The 22,716-nt window shown below is 42.8% G+C and overlaps 2 protein-coding genes across 2 annotated transcripts; one reads left to right on the forward strand and one right to left on the reverse strand.

The window, feature by feature from the left end:
* Window positions 1-304: 304 nt before the first annotated feature.
* On the reverse strand, window positions 305-3,563 carry LOC6493726 (sodium-dependent nutrient amino acid transporter 1). The gene is made up of 6 exons (XM_001958281.4): window positions 3,223-3,563; window positions 2,734-2,808; window positions 2,346-2,673; window positions 1,220-2,290; window positions 752-928; window positions 305-698 (listed from the first exon to the last, which is right to left on the reverse strand). Exons 2-6 carry the CDS (start codon window positions 2,794-2,796, stop codon window positions 442-444), a joined length of 1,896 nt encoding a protein of 631 aa, XP_001958317.1. The 5' UTR covers window positions 2,797-2,808; window positions 3,223-3,563; the 3' UTR covers window positions 305-441.
* Window positions 3,564-6,379: 2,816 nt separating this feature from the next.
* Window positions 6,380-11,637, forward strand: LOC6506223 (proton-associated sugar transporter A). Its single transcript, XM_014909189.3, has 4 exons — window positions 6,380-7,325; window positions 9,319-10,750; window positions 10,935-11,109; window positions 11,169-11,637. The coding sequence occupies exons 2-4, from the start codon at window positions 9,342-9,344 to the stop codon at window positions 11,388-11,390; spliced, it is 1,806 nt and encodes a 601-aa protein (XP_014764675.1). The 5' UTR covers window positions 6,380-7,325; window positions 9,319-9,341; the 3' UTR covers window positions 11,391-11,637.
* Window positions 11,638-22,716: the final 11,079 nt, after the last annotated feature.

Genomic DNA, 22,716 nt, shown 5'->3' on the forward strand with positions numbered 1-22,716 from the left:
CAAATTGAAACTCAAATAAATGTCTATTCAGTTGCCCGGAGGAGGGAGGCGAGGTGCGGCTGCCAAGTGCTGCCTTGCTAATTGTTAGTTTTAAATATTGAAAATTGCTTAGATAAAGTTTGGCTCACATGCGGATTGTCTTACCTTGTTGGCCAGTCGAACCAATTTGTTGCCGTCTTCCGACTGCCGGCCATCGTCTCTGTCATGAGATGGGAATACAAAAGGATACGAATTCTCTAAAATGAAAAATGGAAACTTTCATCCGGCCAGCCCAGTTTTAGAGTAAACTTTCGAGATAATTGATTTTTGTTTGATTTCATTCTTTATTTTGAATAAATAAAATCAATATAAATATATTAAATACGAAAAAAATTGATATAAAATAAAATGAAACTATGCAACACAATATGACATATATAAGATGGTTATATAAAATTCTGCTCAGCCGAAAATTCTATCTCCGACTGTGTAGCAAAGGCAGCGGTGTTTGAGTCCTCGGGCGTTGGTCTCGTCCTTGTGGCGGAGGAATATTTGGTAGTCCATTAGTTGCTTCAGGTCCAGTGGTCCCCAATCTGCATGTGGCTTGGCCGAGTTGCTAATCCGGCACTTCAGCGAACCCTTCGGCTGCTTGTAGTTGGCGTGGCAGGCCCAGTAGAACAGCTGCCCAATTATAACTCCAGAGACACACCAGCCAAAAACTAGAGGGAAATAATGGTCAGGGTCTTGGATAGAAATCGGGGGGATATCTCACTTCTATAAGGCAGTGGAAACTCTTGGCCATTGTAGCTCAGAGGACGCATTGTCAACAAGGTATAGACCAGGATCACCATCATCACCATGGGAGTTACAATCGACCAGCAAATGCGGTAATATTTTGATGTCTTGATGTTCAGCATGTACTCAGCATCTTGGCAGAGACGTTTGGTGCCTTTAAAGTAAATAAAAATAAACTATGAAATTAAATTTATTCGGATTACATTTCTTACATTTTCCACTCTTTTCTAGTTCTTTAAATTATAACCACAAAAGCCATTCTAGTAACATAAATATTTACCAACCTTGCTTTCTAAGTAAATAAACTATATTCTCAAGAAAAATGAATGCAATATTGGGTTTCGAGATTTAAACATTTTTACTAGCCATTCACTACTCTTCTTCTCAATGGGAACTATATTCGTCCAAAACAATAATTATTAAAAACAGGTTAAAGACTTCTTACCATAAATCCATCCGACGGCAATCAGCTCAAAGATGGCCGAAACCAAGGAAACAAAAGTAACGCCATGGAAGTCCAGCAGGGTGATGATGTGCTGTCCTCCGGGAGTGATGTAGACCAGTCCCACCAGAAACCCAATCAGGGAGAGGCACACCACTATCATCCAGAGCTTGAGGTTCACAAACTGATCTTTCAGAACGGTCATGATGCAGCTGACCATGCCCACGTTGCTGCCGACGCCCAGCATAAAGAGCATGGCGAAGAAGAGCAGCGAGAAAATCTGGGGCATCACCTTGAACTTGGCAATAGCCTCCGGGTAGGAGATGAAAGCCAGGCCGGGACCCGCCTTCACCACGCTGGCAATGTCCTTGGTGCCAGACTCGTGGGCCAGGTTGCCAAGGATGCCGAAAATGATCACTCCCGAGAGCAAGGAGGTAAACGTGTCCAAGGTCGTCACAATATTAGCGTCGCGGTAGACATTGTGCCCGAATTTGTTGTACGAGGAGTACATGATGATCACTCCGAAGCAGACGGCCAGGGAGAAGAAGACCTGGGTCACGGCATTGTACCAGACCACTGGTTCCAGTAACTTGTCCCACTGGGGAGTCAGAAAGTACATCACTCCATCGTAGGCACCCGGTAAAGTCACGGCTCTGATCAGCAGGATGAACATCACCACGTAGGGGAACAGGGCCAGAACATACGCTGCTTTGCCGGAGCTCTTGACCCCTCGGATGATGATCAGGGTTACTGTCAGCCAGGACAGAGCCAGCATCAGGGTCAAGCTGCCACTGGGATAGCCGATTCCATCTGTTTCCAGGGAACTGGTCTCATTCAACACGATGCGCTGCAGATAGAGCTGGCTGGATGAACTGAAATTCCTAGACAGGGATCCTTGAACACCATCCTCAGTGGAGGCGGCACTCACACACCCATCTCCCCACTCCGGGCGGCAGTAGCTCCACGGCAGCTCCGCCGCAAAGGAGTCGAAGAAGTACCGCAGGGTTAGAGCCATCACAGAGGCATAGTATGTGGCCAGAACGCCAAGGGCCAGGAGCTGAGAGTAGCCCACACCTGAAAGGTCAAGATGTAAGTAATCTATTCAGAATCCTCCAGCCTAGGGTCTCACCTCTCATGAGCGGCGCAAAATCAAAGACTTGCACAATGCCACGGCTCGAGAACTGTCCCAGGAGCATCTCCATGTAATAAATGGGCTTTCCCACCACAAACAGGACGATCAGGTAGGGGATCAGAAAGGCACCGCCTCCATTCTCCAAAGCCGTAAACGGGAAACGCCACACATTGCCCAATCCGACACTCAGGGCGATGCAGGACATCAGGAACTCCAGGGAGCTGCCCCAGTTGTCTCTGGCCTTCTGGTCCGGCGACAGCTCAGACAATTCCAAGACCGTGGGCAGCGTGGATGGCTTTAGCAGCGCCTCCCCACTGCTGCCACACTGAAGAAAATAATGGTATTGGTTTTAAAATACTCCTACAGGAGAACTTACAGAACTCACCCTGCTGGTCTCCAGTTTCGAGAGGTTTCCGTTCGCTGGGGTCTCTGCTTTCAAATCTTTCATCGTAGTGCGTTGCTATGGAAATCAAAAGAATCAAGATGGGGAATCAAAACATTGGCGGCAAGAGTCGCGAATACTCAGACGCTTCTCGAATTCGCATTCAAATTGGCGTCAACGGCGCTTATTTTATTTATGTTATTATTTTGAAATCGAAAACGCTGATTTGAAGGCGATACCGACACGAGCCTATTCGTCTGCAGCTGGCGGAGTACATATTTCGATCAATTTTCCGGCTGATGCAATAATTTATAACGATTTCTACATATATGCGACAAAGGTTTATCCAATTGATCGGACCAATTGTTTTCCAAGGCACTAACCTTTAATTACTTTACGGTTTCTCGGGTATTCAACTTGGGATTGAATTTAAATTTCTACTAACTATGTAACTTTCGTGTCTCTTCATTAAAATATAATCATAATCCATACCTTTCAAGTACTTCTTGACGTGGATGAGGTAGACGTGATTTTGTAGAATGTTATCAATCGGCACCATGGACACAAAAGCACAACGTTTATAATGTTCACAACTAATAGTTTAAACTAAAATGTAACCGATTTCGGTAAAATAATTCACTTCGACACTGTCTTGTGCAATTATTGCACAAATTTCGATTGAAAACAAATCAGAAACAGATGAAACAAGACACCACCGACTGGGAACCGTTTCTTCCAAGATCCACTTTGATCCGCGTTTATCAAGCCCTGCTAGTTGTGTTTCTATTCCGAACTGTCCACCTCCACGGCTTGGACAAAACTGTCTGGAGAGAATCAAGGGATCCATTACGCCTTTTATAGAACCTCCCAGGCGAAGCCCGACTTGGCTCAAGAGAGAAGTGAGAGTTACGACACGGAAAAAATATATTCTTGGTATTACAGAAACAAGGTTCTCTTTATTAGATATTTTTTATAAGTCTTGTATAATATATATTTTATTAATTATTTTTTTTTATCAAATATAAATAATTAATAGACAAATTTTCTTTCAGTGCTGGCGCATCTTTAATTTAACTGATTGACCGACCAGCAAAGCGGATTTGAACGGTTCCAATTCTTTGATTTGTCCGCCTCAAGTGCTTAATTAAAATGAATTTTTAGCCTTGTTTGCTTTCAAACAACCTCCTTGATTGGTAATATACCTCCAGACGAAGTTCAAGGCCCTTAAATGAAGAAAGAATCAAATTAAATATTATTAAACATTTATTTTCAATCGATTTGCGAATTTTAATTGATTTTTTGAAGTTTCCTCAAAACCATTGCCTACTTTGCGGCATTCGCGCATTGGGCATTCAAAAGGTAAGTGATATAAAACGCAATCGTTTTTACGATCACCTTAGTAGCACTGTCATAACGGATATTTAAATTATTTCATAAATAAACACTTCTTAACTAATATCGCGTAAGCCCATTTAATTTATTTTGCCTTATACAGACGAATATTGGCTTATTTTGTTGCTTATCGTGAGTGTATAACTCTTTATTTATGCGCGTCCGTTGCTGTGTACTTTCCTTGCCTTAAATGAAAGCCAAACAAGAAGATTTATGGAGATTAGAATCAAAAGACTGCAAGCTTCGTCAGCGCTTATCGAAGATCCCAGCAGAATGATAACCTTGAGAACAATATAGCCGGCTTTGTGCTATCAAATTGGCACGACTTTCTGCAGCTTCTATATGAATATGAAGCAAGTAAAAGCATTAAACTCATCCAGCTCATTGCAAACAAACAGCTGAGGTTATCATGAAAACACAATAATTGTTTACAGAAATCAAAAATGGACAACCTGAGAACACATATATCTATATGAAATGGATTGTTTTTATAGGAAAACCATTATCTTTTTATAGATGGCTTGTTAGAAATCAATATGTTATGGTTATTCCCTGGCAGATATGATAATCTTTTTGTTGATTAAACTGGTATTGATATTTTTTCCACCATGTCCCCAATATTAGTGGGAGTTGGCCAAGTCATTGGCCTAAAACCACCACCGCACGGCTTGGTGGTTTTGATAACCGCATTACCCGACTGGGCCTAACCACTTATTTTTACATAATTCGCAGCGCTTTATTTGATGCCTCAGTTGGAGAGCTTGTTGGCGGCAAAAGTAGCGAATTTCCGCTAATAGTTCGTGTCAACTTCCCCGTCAAACACAAGGCAAGCTAATGCAAACACAGCCCTCCCCAAAATCTGAGAACCTCTGCCATGTAGCCGGCATATTAACAATAAAAACAAGAAATGTCTGGGGCCGGCAAAAAAGTTGTGTGTCATTCCAGGCGAATAATTTAGCATGTTGATGAGGCCGAAAACGAGACGGAAAGTTTGAATAGTACGGGATTCAGAACAAAAGCCAACAAACACCCCGATTTTAATATCTACTTTATGTTACTTGACGGGATATTGTTCTCTGATATCTCCCTAATATACATGCGTACGTGTATCTGGCTATGAATAGCTATTTGTTGTCTGCCACTGAAGTGGCAAGATAAGCCACTCTCGCTCAGGTGGCTGGAAATCAACTGGAACCGGAACGATTCCATCTGGTAATAGATTCTAAATGCTAGATCAAATATTATCAAATATGAGGTGAGCCACTGAAGGTGTTACCTCGAAGTTAGGTTTGTTCCTTGTTATTTCCCTTTTTCATTACAGTGAGAATGCAATTATGTGACCGTCCTTGGAGGTAATTATAGAGCCTGTCTGCATTAGGTGCCGGACTTTGTGTCCAACCCATGTGACCAATAATAGATTATTAAAAATTATTGGCAATTATTTACGGTGATTCGAATAATTCAAGTGTCTCGCCCGGCTGTGATTTGATAGCTACTGTCCGTCCACGCCCAAAACATGATAAGGCCAAGAGCTGAATAAATAATCTCGAGAATCAGCACTCGAAGTGAAGTGGAATTTCCCATAGTGTAATCTAGGATTTGGTTCCACCCTCGGAAAATCACTCGGGTATCACTGTGCACATACCGAACCTACTGTATTACTACATTGGCCAATATCCAACCTCCACAGCCGCCACAGCGAATGCCCATGTTTTTGAAACCTGTCGTCGCCTGGGAAACTTGTTTCATCTGTGCTCCCTGTTGCCTGAATTCCAGGTGATCGAGCTGGGGCTCAGGTGCGAGTGGTTGGCTCAGAATCTGCAGGCCCCTTCTTACTCCAATATATTACAAACATTGGCCCAGAACCAGGAACTATGTATGCTAATGCTAATTAATAATTACATGGTAATGTTGCAAATAGATTGCGATGGGAATAAGTTAAGGTACAGATAGTATCTCCATTAACATAAATATAAATATTTTAATGCAGACAAAAAAAAGGTTTCTAGAACATCGAGTTATTTTCCACTTCTGCTTGTTGACTTATAAAATTTATGTAAATTTTGATAGACCCATTTCTCTCCGTGTGGCTCCTGCTCCTAAGACAAAGAAAGGCCCAACCGGACTCGCGATAACGCTTCGCGATCGCAGCTAAAGAGAGCGGGGATCTAGTCACTGGGGGCTATAGACCCGAAAGAGAGTCAGTCGCTGGGAATACAAAAATTGCTCCCGCCACATATGGATGCTATATAAATTGGTGCGTCCGCGGGCACAACATTCAGTCGCAGACCGCACTAGACCAGACCTAGATCATCATCCTAGCCAGTCGTTTGAAGACGAGTGGGGTAGCAGTCCAAAAATAAACCAAAGTCACCGAAGCAGCCGTAAAAAACCAACAAATCTCTGCCAAAAAAAAACTGAAAATTAATTTTCCATTTAGCGCGAATCGTATCGATGAAGTGACACCGTGTCGTTGCGTGGAAATTGCGTAGTTGGCTAGCCCGGAAAATTGTCAGCCCAAAAAACATAACATATCTTTCATGTCTTGCCAAAATCTTCGCAGCGTTAAGGCCAACGGAGTAAACAGCTGCCGCCGTATTCATAAAGCGGCAATGTCAGCAATTTAACGCGAAAAGTTAAGTGAAAAACAAAGCCATCGGCGGTAGAGTATATAGTGAAAATATTTCAACACAAATAAATTTAAAAAAAAAAGCAAATATTAAAAACTTGCACAAAGTCATTGGACAAGAGTGGAACAACTTTTTCGGGACAAACAAACATTCGACAGAGGTTGGAAAAATTGATTTCGTTAGCCTTTCGCCAGCACCAACTGGATGGGTAAAGTTATGAGAGTAAATTCGTTACCGCCGCCCACAGCCCACAACAGCCACGCCCACTCTCGCTCCAAGCAACAAAAGCAGAAACAATTGAAGTTGAAAAAAATCGAAATCTATTTTATGTTCAGCAATCTGTGCAAGAGAAAAACTTTAACGGAGTATAATTTATTGACACTAAAGCGTATCCCGGGAAGTGAGTAATTAATTCCAAAAAGTGACAGTGATCATAGAGATTCAATCAAAACAAATCAATAATAAAAGTAAACAAATCAAACATTAAACTAAAATCATACAAAGCTTAAGAACCATTGTTTTGTGAGTGAGCGTGGACTGTTGGAGGATCAAAGGATTTTAGGCAACAAGCAGGTAAGTCTTAAAAAGACAATGGCATTAAGTACTTAAGTTAAGCATTCAAAGCTCCCTTTGTGTTAAGTATTTCTTGTAACTAAGATCCCATAATTATACTAATAACACGGTTCATGCCTGCGCACAATAAGAGGATCAATTACGCTCCAATGGATGTTTAATTAAATTGCCTATATGTAAGGCCCCACTGATAAAGAGAGTATCATCCACCACAGCCGGTTCACACCCCCACAATAAAGTAATATGCATTTTAAACAGTACAACCTTAATTGCAAAACTGTTTAATCGCCCAACAAAATGAGGCAACAATGGAATGCCGCTTGGAAGACGTGTGAATTTTGAATTTTGATGGGCTAACGGGGAGTGGAATGCAAATCACTTCCTCCTAGACCTAATCAAAGGGGGTGGGCATCGAGTAAATCCCCGAAATAACCTTGACCCCAATCAGAAAAGAATGATTCACTCAAAAAACACGTCAAGAGTTGTCAACAGCGAAGCGCTTATCAAGTGACTTCCTAATAGTAACAACCAATTAATGCCAAGCGGCGCCTTAATTAATTTGAAAAGTTCATCTCTTGATTTGAGCTTGAGTGTTTTTTTTTTTTTTGGTGCCTGGTGTTCGGTTGGTATTTATTTATACATTTATTGACCTAGTCTGAGCCGATTTCTGATTACGGACCCCGTGCTTCTGCGAACACTCATGCATATTCAGGCCGAAAACTGCCGGTCATCTAACCCTTGGCCAAATCTATCGGCCCAATATTACAGGATTGGGTGCCTTACAGGCCTTACAATATTTTCCATTTGGATGAATCCACCCACATACTCAAAACTGATCCGCAACTTGACTCAATTGAATGACAGTCGAGCCGCCGGCGTACAAATTAGATGTTTTGTATTTTAAATTTATTCGCCGCTTTTATTGTTAATTTATTATTATTCTTGTTGTTGCGGCAGATAACAAGATTTGGTCAATGGCTCAAAGACGGCACTCGGACGAGCCAGACTTGAGTCTTGGCGCTTGGGGGATAGAGCGATAGTGTAGAGAAACCCGGAGTCTCGGCGATTTTGAGACCCCAGTCGCAGTTGCGATTTGGACACGCGACGATTTGGTTGCTGGAAAGTTTTCGTGTCGGACATAAAACTGATCATAGACCGAGCTGATCGCCGCACAAAGATACAATTGAACCCAATATAAGCCGCTTGAACCCTAAATTGGCAAAAGTGTTTCTTCGCAATAATTCGAAAATGTGGCTAATTGTTAAATTCAAACAGAAGTGAATCTAATCATTGATCAAGTGATAAATACTGAATACCTGGTGACTGACTTTGTAAATTGTGATATTAGTTAGCTAAGATCTAAAGTAAGTAGCTCTCAGCTCAATCTAATTCCAAACGAATGGAATTTTCTTTTATTGCCCCCCTTACCAGAATAAATTTTTATGGGGATTTCGGGTCTGTGAACCCATTCCAGAGCTTCGATTTCGCCAAACCCGCGATAAGCCAAGCCAGTCGCACAATTCACTTTCGTTTTTCTCTCGATGCGATTGAATTTGTTTGTAAACAAGGGTTCGCACTTTGTGTGTCGCAAGTGACACAAATCGAGAGCATCAGTGCAATTGAATTGAAATTGAAATTCATATTCACATACTATATGTTCTGCCTCTGCGGCCCCCCAGCTCAATTAATCAGCGATCTTTGGCGCTTCTTCGACGTGCCGCACCAGATGTTTCTAGTTTATCGGTTCAATGTCTCGCCGAGCCCTACTTGACATGGGAAAACATCACGGACTGCATTTTATTATCTGGTTATTAAAGATTGTGGAAATAAAACAACATGTGGTAAATTAGACATTAACAAGAATTCCGAAATTATGGGATTCATTTTGATTTATTTGCCATCAATCATGATATGATATCGATAGTTACTTTCATAGGCCCACAATATAAAAATAATATTTTTATGAGACTAATCCCCCCCTTATCCTTTTCAGAACCAAAAAATCCTTGAATAAAAATGGTTGGAGTCACGGCCGATGCCTCGAAGGCGGACCAGCTCTCCTCGGCTAAGAACCCGATGATCAAGTACATGCTGAAGACCCGCGAGAACCATGCCCGCGAGCAGGAGCAGGACTATTCTCACGTCTTCCGCCGGAAGACGCGCTTCGAGATGTTCCGGCTGTCGGCCATTGCCATGGCCATCGAGTTTGCCTACGCGGCGGAGACTAGCTTCGTGTCCCCCATCCTGCTGCAGATCGGGGTGGACCATAAGCACATGTCCATGACCTGGGGCCTGTCGCCCCTGATTGGATTCTTTGTGTCGCCACTGCTGGGCAGCATCAGTGATCGCTGCAAACTCAAATGGGGTCGCCGGCGTCCTATTATTTCGATTTTATCCTTTGGAATCCTGTGCGGCTTGATATTGGTTCCCTATGGCAAGGATCTGGGACTTCTACTTGGCGATGCTGGCTACAGCTATGCTGATGCAGCCGCCTTCAATATATCCCATGCCGGAGACGGGTCGGTGGCTGCTCTGGTTGCAGAAGCCCCCAGTGGACCCTCGGCCTCCGACTTCAAGTTTGCGGTCATCCTCACGATCCTGGGCATGGTGCTGTTGGACTTCGACGCGGACACCTGCCAGACCCCGGCTCGCACCTATCTTCTGGACATGTGTGTGCCTGAGGAGCAGCCCAAGGCCATGACCATGTTTGCACTCTTTGCTGGCTTCGGAGGCACCATCGGCTATGCCATCGGAGGCGTGGACTGGGAGACCACGCACATCGGGAACTTTATGGGCGGAAACATCCCCACTGTCTTCACTCTGGTTACCATTATTTTTGTGATATGCTACCTAATCACGGTGACCACCTTCCGGGAGATCCCCTTGCCCCTGATCGAAAAGGACGAGCTGCTGAGACCACTCTCCGAGAAGGCCATCAAGAAGGAGCTGAAGAAAAACAACAACGCCATCTACTACATCCAAGAAACCACGCAGTTGGAGCTGCAAATGGCCAGTGATGACCCTAAGAAGATGGAGGCTATGCAAGGCAGTTACCAGAACGGCTACTCCCCGGCCCTGGAGAAGCCTAAAAAGACGCAGGATGTGGAAAACCAGTCGGACGCGGAAATGGACGCTCCTGTCAGCCTGCAGGCCTATCTTAAGAGCATCTTCATTATGCCCTATTCCATGAGGATGCTGGCCCTGACCAATCTCTTCTGCTGGATGGGTCACGTCACCTACTGCCTCTACTTCACGGACTTTGTGGGCGAGGCGGTGTTTCACGGCGATCCGGTAGCTGCTCCCAACTCCGAGGCGGCTCTCAACTACGAGGCCGGAGTTCGATTTGGATGCTGGGGCATGTCCATTTATGCATTCTCCTGTTCGATATACTCACTCTCTGTCACCAAGTTGATGAAGTGGTTTGGGTAAGTTTTCAGTCATTTTTGCTGGGCTTTGGTTTTCGTTTTCTGATAAAGCTTGTCGTTAGCTAGTAAACAATAAAATACAACAGAGATTAATACCAAATCTGAAATCATTTTAATTACATTAAAAATACAAAAACTGATATTCTTTATGACTCTTATATAATACTTCCTTAATATATTTCAGAACCAAGGCTGTCTACATTAGTGGCATGATTTACTATGGAATTGGAATGCTGGTGCTTGGCTTGTGGCCCACAAAGTGGGGTGTTCTTGTGTTCAGTACCTCCGCGGGAATACTCTATGGCACCATCTTCACAGTGCCCTTTATTCTGGTGGCCAACTATCATGCCAAAAATTGCGTAAGTGATTCAAAAACAATTTTATAATAATTATTGAAATAAATATATTTTTTCCATAGTTTGCTGTTAAGAATGGAGAAACTGTGCCCTTGAAGCAGGCTCGTGGACTGGGAACCGACGTGGCCATCATCAGCAGTATGGTGTTCATTGCCCAGCTGATTGTGTCCCTTTCCGTAGGACCTCTCATAGCCTGGATGCAGACCACCTGTGCCGTGCTCTACTTGTCGACTTTCCTGTCCTTTATGGCAGCCATTGCCGCCATGTTCGTCCTGTACGTCTAAGGACATGGCCAGATTATCGATCCTGTATGCATATAATCCATCTTGTGTCATTAACAAATATCTTACATGAATTTTACATGGCTGTAGAACATGTATCTATCAGATAGCTGTGTATCTTTGCCTACTTTTTGGCAGTATCTGCGACTGCACTCACAATGTTGTGGCATAGTTTAAGGTTGCAAATGAAATTGAGCCTGTGTTCGTTTTTTTTTTTTAATTGGCTTATAAATAAAATTCTAATAAAGAAGTCCCCGAGTCCCTTTCTTGCTCCAAAGGATTATAATTTGTTCCAGCAAACAATGGACCGATGGGCGGATATTAGTTTTTACGCTCGTGCATGGCATTTCAAATGCAATTTTTAATTTCCTCGAGTGCAATTTTTTTTCCAGATGCTGCCAATTTCCTTAGCAGCTGCACATGCCTCCATACCTCCATGCGATCCTTTGGGATTCTTGTAAGTGTCAGAGACACATTTCCGTTGTCGCCTGAGTGATAAATAGCATTTAATAATTTGCCGAGAGCCCTGTTCCCTGCTCTAGTGCGAATAAAGCAATTAAATTCCCCTTTCTTCACTGGCTTTGAAGAATACTTCTTCGCTTTTGTGGAGGGCCGTAAAGAAAACGAGAATTTTGAATAGTCTAAAGTATAAACAATAATTGGGAAATAAGTTGAGAGTATATGGCTCATCGTTCCCCGAGAGCATAAGTCATTGGAGAGTCGTAAAAAGAAGGCGAATACTTGGGCAACAGTCTTAATAAAACTAAAGGAAAATAAGACAAAACACACACACACACACATACACACATCGCAATTGCAAAGGACATGAAAAGAGAAATGGGCGACAAAAAGCCAAGTTCTCATCAAATTGAAAATAAATTCTTCACGACAAGTTGTTGAGAAGACACTAGCGTAAGTATCGGCTTTAAAAACTTTGACAATCAGAAGCGTCTTCGAATGGCAAATCGAGTTGCGTTGCCCGGCACACACGGCGTATGCGTAATGCGAGCTCATCGCATAGCATGGTATGGCAAGCCATCACCCCCTATCCACTAAAGCGCAAACAAATTGAGTTTATCGGCGGCTACAAATCTACAGGAAGCACACAATCATCCATCATAAGACCCAGCCCAGCCCAGCTCAGCCCATCCCATCTCCTTTCGGTCCTTTTCCCAGTCCCATTTCGTTGAGTGAGCACTAAAAAATATTTACATTTGTCTTGAGCTCATTTCGAAATCCTGGCAAGCAATCGCTAGGGGTTTGCCGGCAAATCAACAAGCCACGTTAGTAGTGTCTTCGTTTTGCTCAGTTTTGCCTTGTTTTGGGTTTTCTGTTGGGGCATGCCAGTGTGTATGTAATAAGCCAAAATGCAAAAGCCGTCGCAAATCAACAAAGGTAAATTCATTTCAGATTTGATTCCGAGACTCTGAAAAGGGAAACACGTGCACCATTTATTCACCCGTCCTTTAGTCATATCAGCCCCCGATTCTTGATGCTGACGATCTGTGACGTAAGTCCGCCATCTCATGCGTGCCGGAAGTGCAGCCCCACTTCCTTCTCCCTTCCCATCGAAAGGAAGACGAGAAGCATATGCATTAGGATTGTTTACCTGCCGACAAGGATTGTTGGTGAGATGGGTTGCGATGTTGCTGACAAGTGTGCAGGATATTGCCGAGGCACTGACTCAAAATTTACCGAAACTGTTGCTACGATTTAAAAGGTACACTAAGAGAAAAGTGGGCACAAAAGGGGAGCATTATAGAGGCACATTTCATACCACAATTCCTACAAGAAGTGTTTGTATCATTGCTCTATTTAATCCTTACTTTGTCGAGTAACTTGCCAGGACATTAATTGCTTCTACAATGTGTTCACATGAGTATCGGTAGCTGGCTGGTTCAGTAACCCCTAGATGGGCAGCCATCACAATTTATTAAGATCGAAACGAGGCTAAGACCCCTTCAGTATCCATTTTCCCCGACACCTTTTGGCTCTGGCGCCTTCAATCATAATTTATATGCAAATTATTTTGGTATTATGCGTTGGTTTCTTTTTTCCAAAAGCAACGCTTAACTTTTAACTCTTTATTTTCCGTTTATTTTGTTTTTTATATTTTCTTTTTGTTGCTGCCGGAAGCGTGCTGGCATTTTATAAACATTTCGCTGAAATAAAAATGGCAGTCCAAGCCCGAGACGAGCCAAGAGCTCGGAAGGAGAGGAAAAAAAATATAAATGGTTTAAGGGTTTCCGCTAGTTCGCTTCGCCCCCAAAAGTGATGGCATGTCAAGTCGGGCGACATGTGCAATAAAAGGGAAATAATATGCAAATGCAATTATAAGCAACTGGCTGCGATATGAGCAAGACATCCGCATCCGCGTCCGCATCCGAGCATCCACATCCACATCCACGTCAAGCGAAACTGACGCCTGCCAAGCTCAAAACCACAAAAAGTTTTACATTATTTTCATTTTCTTCCATTTCTTTTTTTTTTGGCGCAATTTCTGTTAACTTAATTTTTATTGCATAAACAAGCGCAGGATCTGGGGAGACAGGGGAAGGACTTCGAGAAAGAACTCCTTAAAAACGATTTGATTGAAATTTGAATTTATGGCGAGTATGAATTTTTGGAGAATGATTATTGCGTTTTTAAATTGCAACACTGGTTGAACTGAGCCTGGAGCTGGAAGCTGGAATAATAGAATGCTTCGATAAACTTTTGCTGCGCAAATCAGGGAAACTAACACGAGCCATAAATTAAGAAGGCGACGCCCAGGACGACAGTGTCCCCGTTCAAACAATTTCCAGTTCCCAGTTCCAGCAGGAGCCTTGCCGGTTTGATGCGAAACTTTTGCCCGGACGTGGACCCGGACTTTTGCCCGGACTTTCGCCCCAACTGTCCGGTTGTCCGTTTGTCCGCCACTGTCCGTTTGTCCGCCTGTCCGCTTCGTCCGACTAGCAGCCAGCCTGCCAGCCAGGCAGCCTGCCTGCCTGCCTGATACATGAAATGTAATAAATTTCGTTATCTATGCATTATTTATGTCGTAATTTGGTATTTTAGCCCAAAACAGAAAAATGAAAAGCGTCGAGCAATGGCTGGCAGGCTGGCTGGCTGGCTATCCAGCTGGCAGGACGTCCAGGACATCCCATCCAGAAGCTAGGAGCAGCAAGCTGACAGCCCTGGCATCGGGTCAACATTACACATTTTCGCCAAAAGTGTGTGTGAGTGTGAGAAGACGCATAAATTACACTTGCAGCCTGCCGCACTCGTGATGTGTGCAAAATATATTTTAAATGAAATTTTTCGCCACGTCCAATGAAATTTGTGCCGCCCCCTTTCGGCTCTAGCCTCCTGCCGGCAGACTCCCCCCAATCGTGTGGCTAAGCGTTGCTAAATTGGCCTGGCCAACAGTTCACTGGCCGCTTCAATCAACTTTATGCCCAAATCTTAATATGGCAGCAGCAACATCGACATCAAAAGGTTGGATTTTTCCACTTTTGTACGATATTTGCCGAACGCATAAAAAGTAACACAAATGGTTGAATAAATTAAACTTTATTTGATGTTTCATCAATCTGCATCAGCTTTTCAGGGGTCAGGGGTTAACTGAACCACAATTAATTGGTTATTTACTGCTGGAATTTGAGTATTTGAGTTTAAATAGGGAAGCAACTACTATGGCCTTGGCCCAGTTGGTTGGCCATCGGAGGGAAGGACTCGAAACATGAGTGCACTTTGGCCAAGACTGACATTTAGAAAGCCAATTGATTTTGGCACTTTCTTGGCATTGTTTATTTTACTTATTGAGTGTCTAAGATATGCATTTGCCACAAACACACATGCTGGATGGTCGAGAGAAAAGAGAAAGCTTCAGGTTGAGTGCCAAAGGCAAAGAGGCCAAGGGGGCAAGGGGCCAAGGGGGCGGCATAAGCCATGAGTTGGCCAAGAACAAGGGGCTAAGACCGGAGAGGGTCTACAGCTCACTCTGCATGTGAAGGCGGTGTGAGGAAAATTGCATGAAAATTTTATTGGAATTTCTAGATGTTTTATATGGCAACGCTTTTACATGACTGCCTGCCACCGCCTGAGCCTGGGTCTGAGCCTCAGCATGTGCATGTGCCTCCTAGCAGGGGCGCTGATATTTTATTATTAAGGGGGCTGACTAAAGATCATACTAAGGAGTGTGTTTTTGACTAATTATGTTTGGGATAATGGGTGTCTAAATACTTACCATCTTTTGAATCATAGTTGCTTCCATCTTAAAGATCTATGATTCTATAAAAAAAAGGGTTAGTGACCCCCTTGGGACTGCCCCTGTATTCCAGTGTATCTGCCGTTGTCTTCAGTGCTCTACTGGGGGTGCTAGCAGCAGCTACTTGAATTTCGCCTCAGATGCACTTACGCAATGTTTTTCCAACATAAATTGCATTTTCTACTATTGTCAACGTGGCGTATGAATAACTTTTGCAAATAACAACAGCAGAAGCGTCGGCGGGAGTGTCAGGACTTGCCATAGTGGCAGAAGCCGGAGCTGGAGCAGGATATGGGTGGTTGGGTGCATGGAAACTCGGTTATTGGAGCTGCATCGTGCCCAAAGACATGCAATCGAAGTGCATAAACACTTGTATGTGTGTGCGGGGTATTAGTGTGTGTGTGTGCGTTGTAATTTTAGTAAGTACATGATCTTTAAATATATGTAGAAAGAGAGAGAGGCAAGAGAGAGAGGGAGAGAGAGTAGGGCAGGAACTTGGTCCTGCGGCAACATCGAAAGGGCAGATTGCTTCTGCTTCTGATGCAGCCAAGATTCTCCAGCCCTCTTCCTTTATTTTTTGTTTTTTGTTGAGGATTTTCTTTTCAGCTTCCAGGATATTCTGTGCTAGTGTGTGTAGTAGTAGTCCATGGGCTGGGAGTACTTATCAAAATGCATTTAACTCACTTTGTCATAGTCCGTAAATTTGAAATGTCATGGCGACTGTCGTCTGTCGACTGGCGTACAACCTTGTGGCTTTCATATGACATGGCACACACACCGGGCCAGGGAAAGCGGCATGAAGAAAGAAAGAAAGTGCAGCTTCAAATCTCCAAAACCGAGTCCTGCCTGTTGCTCCTTCGGCCCTCCTTTAGCTAAGTACATCGGGGAGGGGGCGGAATATACTTTCCACTGTCCAAACCGGTCCCTGCCCCAAATCCGACGCAGCAGAAAAAAAAGGAGGAATTTATACACATACTATATAGAAAAGAAATAAAGCCAAGCCGAAAACGAAAACTGGACAGTCAAAAGTCAGCTAGTGACAGCAGCGCTGGGGACATTTAAAAGCCAAAAGGCTGATAAATGAAAAAGTTGAAATGCGAAATGTGCTTGCCCTTAGTCTATTTTGTCCAGGCCGACATCCTACTCCTCCTCCTCCTCCTCCAACTACTGCCCTGTGATGACCAACATGCCATGCAAATGCTCTTTACAGTTTTTTTAAACAGAAATGTAATTTAAACTTGCTGCCGGGCAGCATGAAGCGCTGATAAAAATAAAATAAATAAATCGCGTTGCGGTTGAACTTGTGCATCGCTTTAAACCGGTCTCCTGGCTTATTTAATTTCCCATTAAACATTTGCTTAATTATTTTTTGTTTAAAGGACTGCCGGCCGCCTTTGAGCGGGTTCATTGAACAACAAAAAAATAAACTCTGTTCAAAGGGCGGGAAAAAGAAGCCTGATATGAAACAAATTTTTAAATGAAATACCCCGCTTAAACTGTCAATCGCCTCAACGCTCAATCGTTTCCTTAATTAAGCAAGTGCCACGAGTCCATTTAATGGGCCAACTTCCGGACAGAGCTGGACCGGACCAGAACAGACTTAATTTATGTCAACCTTTTTGGCAGCATTCAATTTTCTGGCATGCCGATCAGTTTTTAAATCCGATGCTCCAGGTGAGAACTGACCGCAAATAAATTATTTCTTATCAAACCGAACTAGCCGCAAAAGTTTTTCGTCCAGTCCGCCCAGTCGGTCTGCCGAGTCTCCCCATCCATTTGCAATTTCTTTGCTTTTTTGTCACACGATAATTTGTAGAAGACTGTCGTCGTAGCCGTAAATTGTCTTTGGCAGGCGGGCTGTCTCCCATGGTTCTCCCCCGGACTCGGGGTCACTCTCAGTCTATGCCAAAAAGTTTTAGGGCCAAGAACCTAGGAAGCGGAGGAGGACGGGCTCCTCGCAGATGTGGAGTGCGGGCTCGGGGTCAAATCAACAATCAAAAAGTTTCAATTTTATAAAGAGTAAATAGATTCCAACTAATTTTAAGGCTAGGAGGTATAACTTTAAGGAAAATTAACTTTAAGGAAATTAAATAGTTTTCTATGCAACTAAAAAAGTACTTGACTTTTTTGCCTAAGTTGCTTTACCAAAAACGGAAATAGTATTTGACTTAAAATTTTTGTTTTTAGTAAAACTTTTTAAAGTATACTTTTTAGTATAAACTTTAAATTGTTTAAAATTTTTATAGTTAATAAGATGGTTATCCTTTTTGTTCACCTTCAACTTACTTTATTTCCAAACCAAAAAAAAGAAACCCCTTACAAGATCCAAAGTATTGGCTTATCTCCTAAAAACTTAAGACTCCTTTCAAACTCCCAAAGCTCAAAATCCTGTGACATTTCGTACATAAACCACAGGAAAGCTTTCTAAACTTTTATCCGAAAATGAGTGCTTTTAGTTTGACTTTTATCTGAAAATGTGAAGTTGGAGGATAGCTTTTATACCTATTTTATGGTATGTGACTTGACTATATCAGCAAAAAGCTTAAATATCCTTTCCACAAATAATTTCCTCAAAATATACCGCTACTGAGGAATATAAGCCAAATATGTATGTTTCATTCATAGGATGTTAAAAAATATTCAAAATTTTAAAGAAATGGAATACAGAAACTATATTTTAGTCATGATTTGAAAAGCTTCAAAAATACAATTCAAATTTCTCTATTTAATATTCAAGAAAAAATATTTAAGAAAATCATTTTTTAGATTTTTGAAGTAACTTTAAAGAGATTTCGAGAGAAGTAGTTTAGAGTTCTTAGAAGCTTCAGCTATTATTTCCCATATACATTGTCACTATTGTATACAGTGCTGATCTCTGAAATACAGGTTTATTGAAAATTTAATAAAATAAAAAAAACTTACTACTTACAGTATCATGCCAAAAATTACTAGTCGCTCAAGGCGAAACTTGCAATGCAGCGAGAAGCACTGGAAAATCATTAGAAGCGGCTGCCATCCGGCGTCTTTTTTTCGCCTGGCGTTTGGTGTTTTTGCCACTAATTGAAATGCTTCATTTATCAAGCTGCCATTGATGCCACAGCCACAGCCACAGCCAAAGCCGCAGAATGCAGGAGCGCAGTCTGCAGCAACTGCCAGTCAGCCGCCAGTCGCTCAAAAAGCAACTTCCCCCTGAAAGGCCCTCGTCGTTTAGCAGTTAGTAGTTTCATTTACTATTTGTTTTCTATATTTTTTTTTGTGGGAGAGCACCGAGGGGTGCTTTTGCAATTTCCTCCTGCAACACGGAGACAAAAGAAAAATTGTAATGAAATTCGAAACTGCAACAGCAACGGCAATGGCAAAAGCGACGACAACTCAAAACAAGAGTAATAATGGATGAATGTGTGAATGGATGAGAGGGTTCGCTTAGAAATGTCATCTAAAATTGAAGCGAGTGAAAGGCTAAAATTGATGGATATATGGGGGATACACTGTTTATATCCAAGTTTCGGTTTCAGCCTTGATTTGTCCCACATGCATATGGATATGGATAGTACCAGCCTCAAATCGAATGCAGTTCATAAATTGCAATGCCATGCAGAGCGCGGGCGGACGAATTTCCATTTCATTTCCATTTTAATAAGAGATATTGATGTTAGAAGTGCGGATTGTGAGTGTGTGGCTCTGTTTGTCTGGGCAAATAAATTTTATTTTATTTTTAGCTCTTGCGAAAAATGTCATAAATTATCTGACATCAGCATTACACATCATCATTATCACTGGCGACAACCACTCGTACTCACACTCCATCCAGTCCCGTATATAGGGACTCTATCCGTGGTTGGGTGTTTGTGCTTGTCGTTTGCTATCATTATAATCGTCAAATATTTGTATATGCTTGAGCAATATCCTGTGAAAATGCAAAGAGCATGAAATTTAAATACAACGCCGGCAAATGGAAAAAGGCATCTGGTGGCTGCTTGTCTTCTAGCCAAGAGTGTGTGTGTGTGTGTGAGCTTGAATGTGTTTGCAGCAACTGTCAACCTTTGTCACTCAATTTGCTTGTGAAATACTAATCCAGTTAGGGGCATTGGAGCTGCTCCACCACGACTCCCACTGCCGCCTGGTTTAATCAGTGGAAATGAGTAGAGACAGCCAGCGGAAACGTGTGCGTGTGACTGCAAAATTCCATTTCCGGTGTCACATAGAGAAACCTCTTTCGCTTTCGCCTCGTTTTTCCCCTCCTGACCTCATACACCCATTCCCATCTCATTCCCGCAATTAACAAAGCTAAGCTGCGCTAAAAAATAACAATAACAATCGCAAATATACGTATAGTATAGGATAGAATGTGGCTGGGATATGGAGGATATGTCGAGGATGAGGCCGATGCCGATGCCGATGCCGCCTCGTGAGTTTATGATGACTACGCAATGAAATGAGGCCAACCAGAAACTCATTCAGCCATCAATCAATCAAAGCGCGCCTTGCTCCCTTTTCGCCTTCTCGTTTGCAGCTTGCTTTTATTATCAGTCAGCGGGAGCAGTTGGGCGGGAGCTGGGCAGGAACTGTGCTGGGGTTAGGAGCCACGGGTTGCCATTGGGGCGGCTAAGGGAGCTGCCTGGGCGGATGAGACTCAAGTCTCATCATCATCCAGCATAGGCAAATCCCCGCACGCTCACAAAAACTTGCCAAAGCAGCGCGCACAGTTTAATAAAATATTTATAAATTCTTCAAACGTAGCCCACGATATAACAACTCACTAGGGGTTGAGTCGGGTTCAGCATCGGGTTCTTTTCAGCCAGGATTGTGGGTCCTCTTTTTCGCTTTTCCTCTTTTGCACTTTGCCCGGTTTCCTTTTTTTTCGCTTTTATTTTTTTTTTTTTGAGCGCCTTTTGTTTCTGGTTTTTGTTTGGGCTCCGGGCCAGCAGCAACATTGGGGTAAGGCCAACCTGACCAAGGCTTCTTTATGTTTTTCTTTTTTTTTTTTTGCTCTGTCCATGGGGCAAGGATAGGGGGGCGCTTAGGTGTCTGCTGATATCGGGTGTCGGTCCTCGTCTATTTTTAATATTCCAGCAATGTGTCAGGTTGCAGGGCACCAGGGCAGGAACGTTAGTCTCGGCTTAATTGAAAGTGATTAAATGCAAATGGATACATTAGAGCTGCTCTGTGCATTAGGGCGAATCATTCTAAAATATCAACATTTTACTTATCTGAGTGATTTGAAAATGCTTTTACCGGCACTTCTCCTCCTGGACAGCTGGCAGGATGTTCTATTAGAAGTTTTAATTGGTAGTCTTGGTCCATTGAGACCGGCTTTTATAAATAACATGTTTTTACTCTACAGGTTTCAGAAAATCTCATTAAAATAGTTCTACAAAGAAGGGGATTTGAAGCTCTTAATATGTACTCCATTATCCTTGAAATAACTATTAAGTAAGCTTAGAAGTCTTTAAAGTCTAATAGTTTATCATACTTTTAAATAGTTTTATTATTAAAATCACTTATAAAATATTTATAAATTCTTGTTCTAAGCTTAGGTCATAGTTGACTTTCAGAATACATGTATATTTAGTTAATAATGATTTAGTTTCTCCCCAAGGGTATCTTTTTCTGGACCCGCATCTGGTAGCGCTGTCAACGCCTATAATCTGCAGAGATCTACGTGTGCCACATACACACACACACACACACACTCACTACACACTCACTATCCTACAGAACACCATCCTGATGGGATGGCTGTGGCAGCCTCATCATTCGCTCGTTTTATATTTCAACGCGCCGGGTCCTTTTCCGAGTTTTCCTGGGCCAGGCCCATTACGGCATTACAGCGTTACACACACGCCTCCACCGGCATACTAAGCAGCCGCATCATCATTAACACTACACCAGCGACATCGGCCAACTATATACCAGGAGCAGGAGCTGCTGAAACTGCTGATGGAAATGGAGATTCATCCACCGGAGCTGGAGCTTATACTTACACCTTTGTTGCCTTCGTTGCGAGCGGCATAAATTAATAAAAATTTCATGTGCCAAATAATTACAATTAACATGAGTTCTTAATTAAGAGCTCGACGCAGCTTTCCCCCCATACTCCTCTATTACCTGGTGTTTCAGCCTCCGGTTCTGCTGCTGCTGTTGCGGCTTCTGCTGCTCCTCCTGCTCTTGCTTCTGCTGTTGATGTTGTTGTTGTGGTTGTTGCTGTTGCTGTAATCATTTGCTGTCGTCCTTGTTGCCGTTAATAGGCTCGTTCATTTGCCGCCGCCCAACTCCTGTCTCAGTTCCTCATCGTCCTTTTGGACAAAACTGCCTCACCTTTAATGCAATACAACACACTCGGCTGCGCTCGGTGCGGTTCGTTAAATCGCCTCGGCTGATGTTCTTGTTGTTGTTCTTCATGTTGTTGTTGTTCCTGTAGTTGTTGTGGTTGTTGTTGTTGTTGTTGTTGTTGCTGGTAGTAGCTTTATGGACAAAACAAAGGCGTAGTCCGCCGAAGGGCTTAACCCAGGGGGTCTTTCAAAAATAAAGGATATATTCAATGGAAAAATAAATACTTTTCAGTGATTTGCCTTAAATTGTTTATCTTTTCCTTAAAAAATCATTATTTTCAAAGAAGTCTGTATCTAAACTACTCCCAAATACCCCTTATCTACGCCTCTGTCTTGTTTTTGCTGCTGGCTGCTTCATTTTCTGCCTGCCATATTTTTTTTTTTGCAAATTAAGTGTCGATATTTTATGCCCTGTTCGTTTAATTAAAAATGCCAAAGGTTAACGCATGCGGCCCACGACTCGTTGCCCTTCTAACCTGCCGCGCCACGCCACGCCACGCCACGCCACGCCATGCCATGCCACACCATTCCATGCCATGCCACGCCCCCCTTCACTGGCCTCCTTAACCGCCCAGCGACCCCATCACTCGAAGCCTGGCGTTTATGAATTTTATTTATTTTAAGCACATAACTTTGCTCGGCTTTGTGAAGTACAATCTTGTTACTGCTCTTGCTTTGGGGATTGGTTGCTGTTCCTGTTGCTGTTTCTGTTGCTTTTGTTGCAGTTTTAAGCAGCTTTGGGAAAAGG

Source organism: Drosophila ananassae, chromosome 2R, assembly GCF_017639315.1.
Source record: "Drosophila ananassae strain 14024-0371.13 chromosome 2R, ASM1763931v2, whole genome shotgun sequence".
Classification (NCBI taxonomy): Eukaryota; Metazoa; Arthropoda; class Insecta; order Diptera; family Drosophilidae; genus Drosophila; species Drosophila ananassae.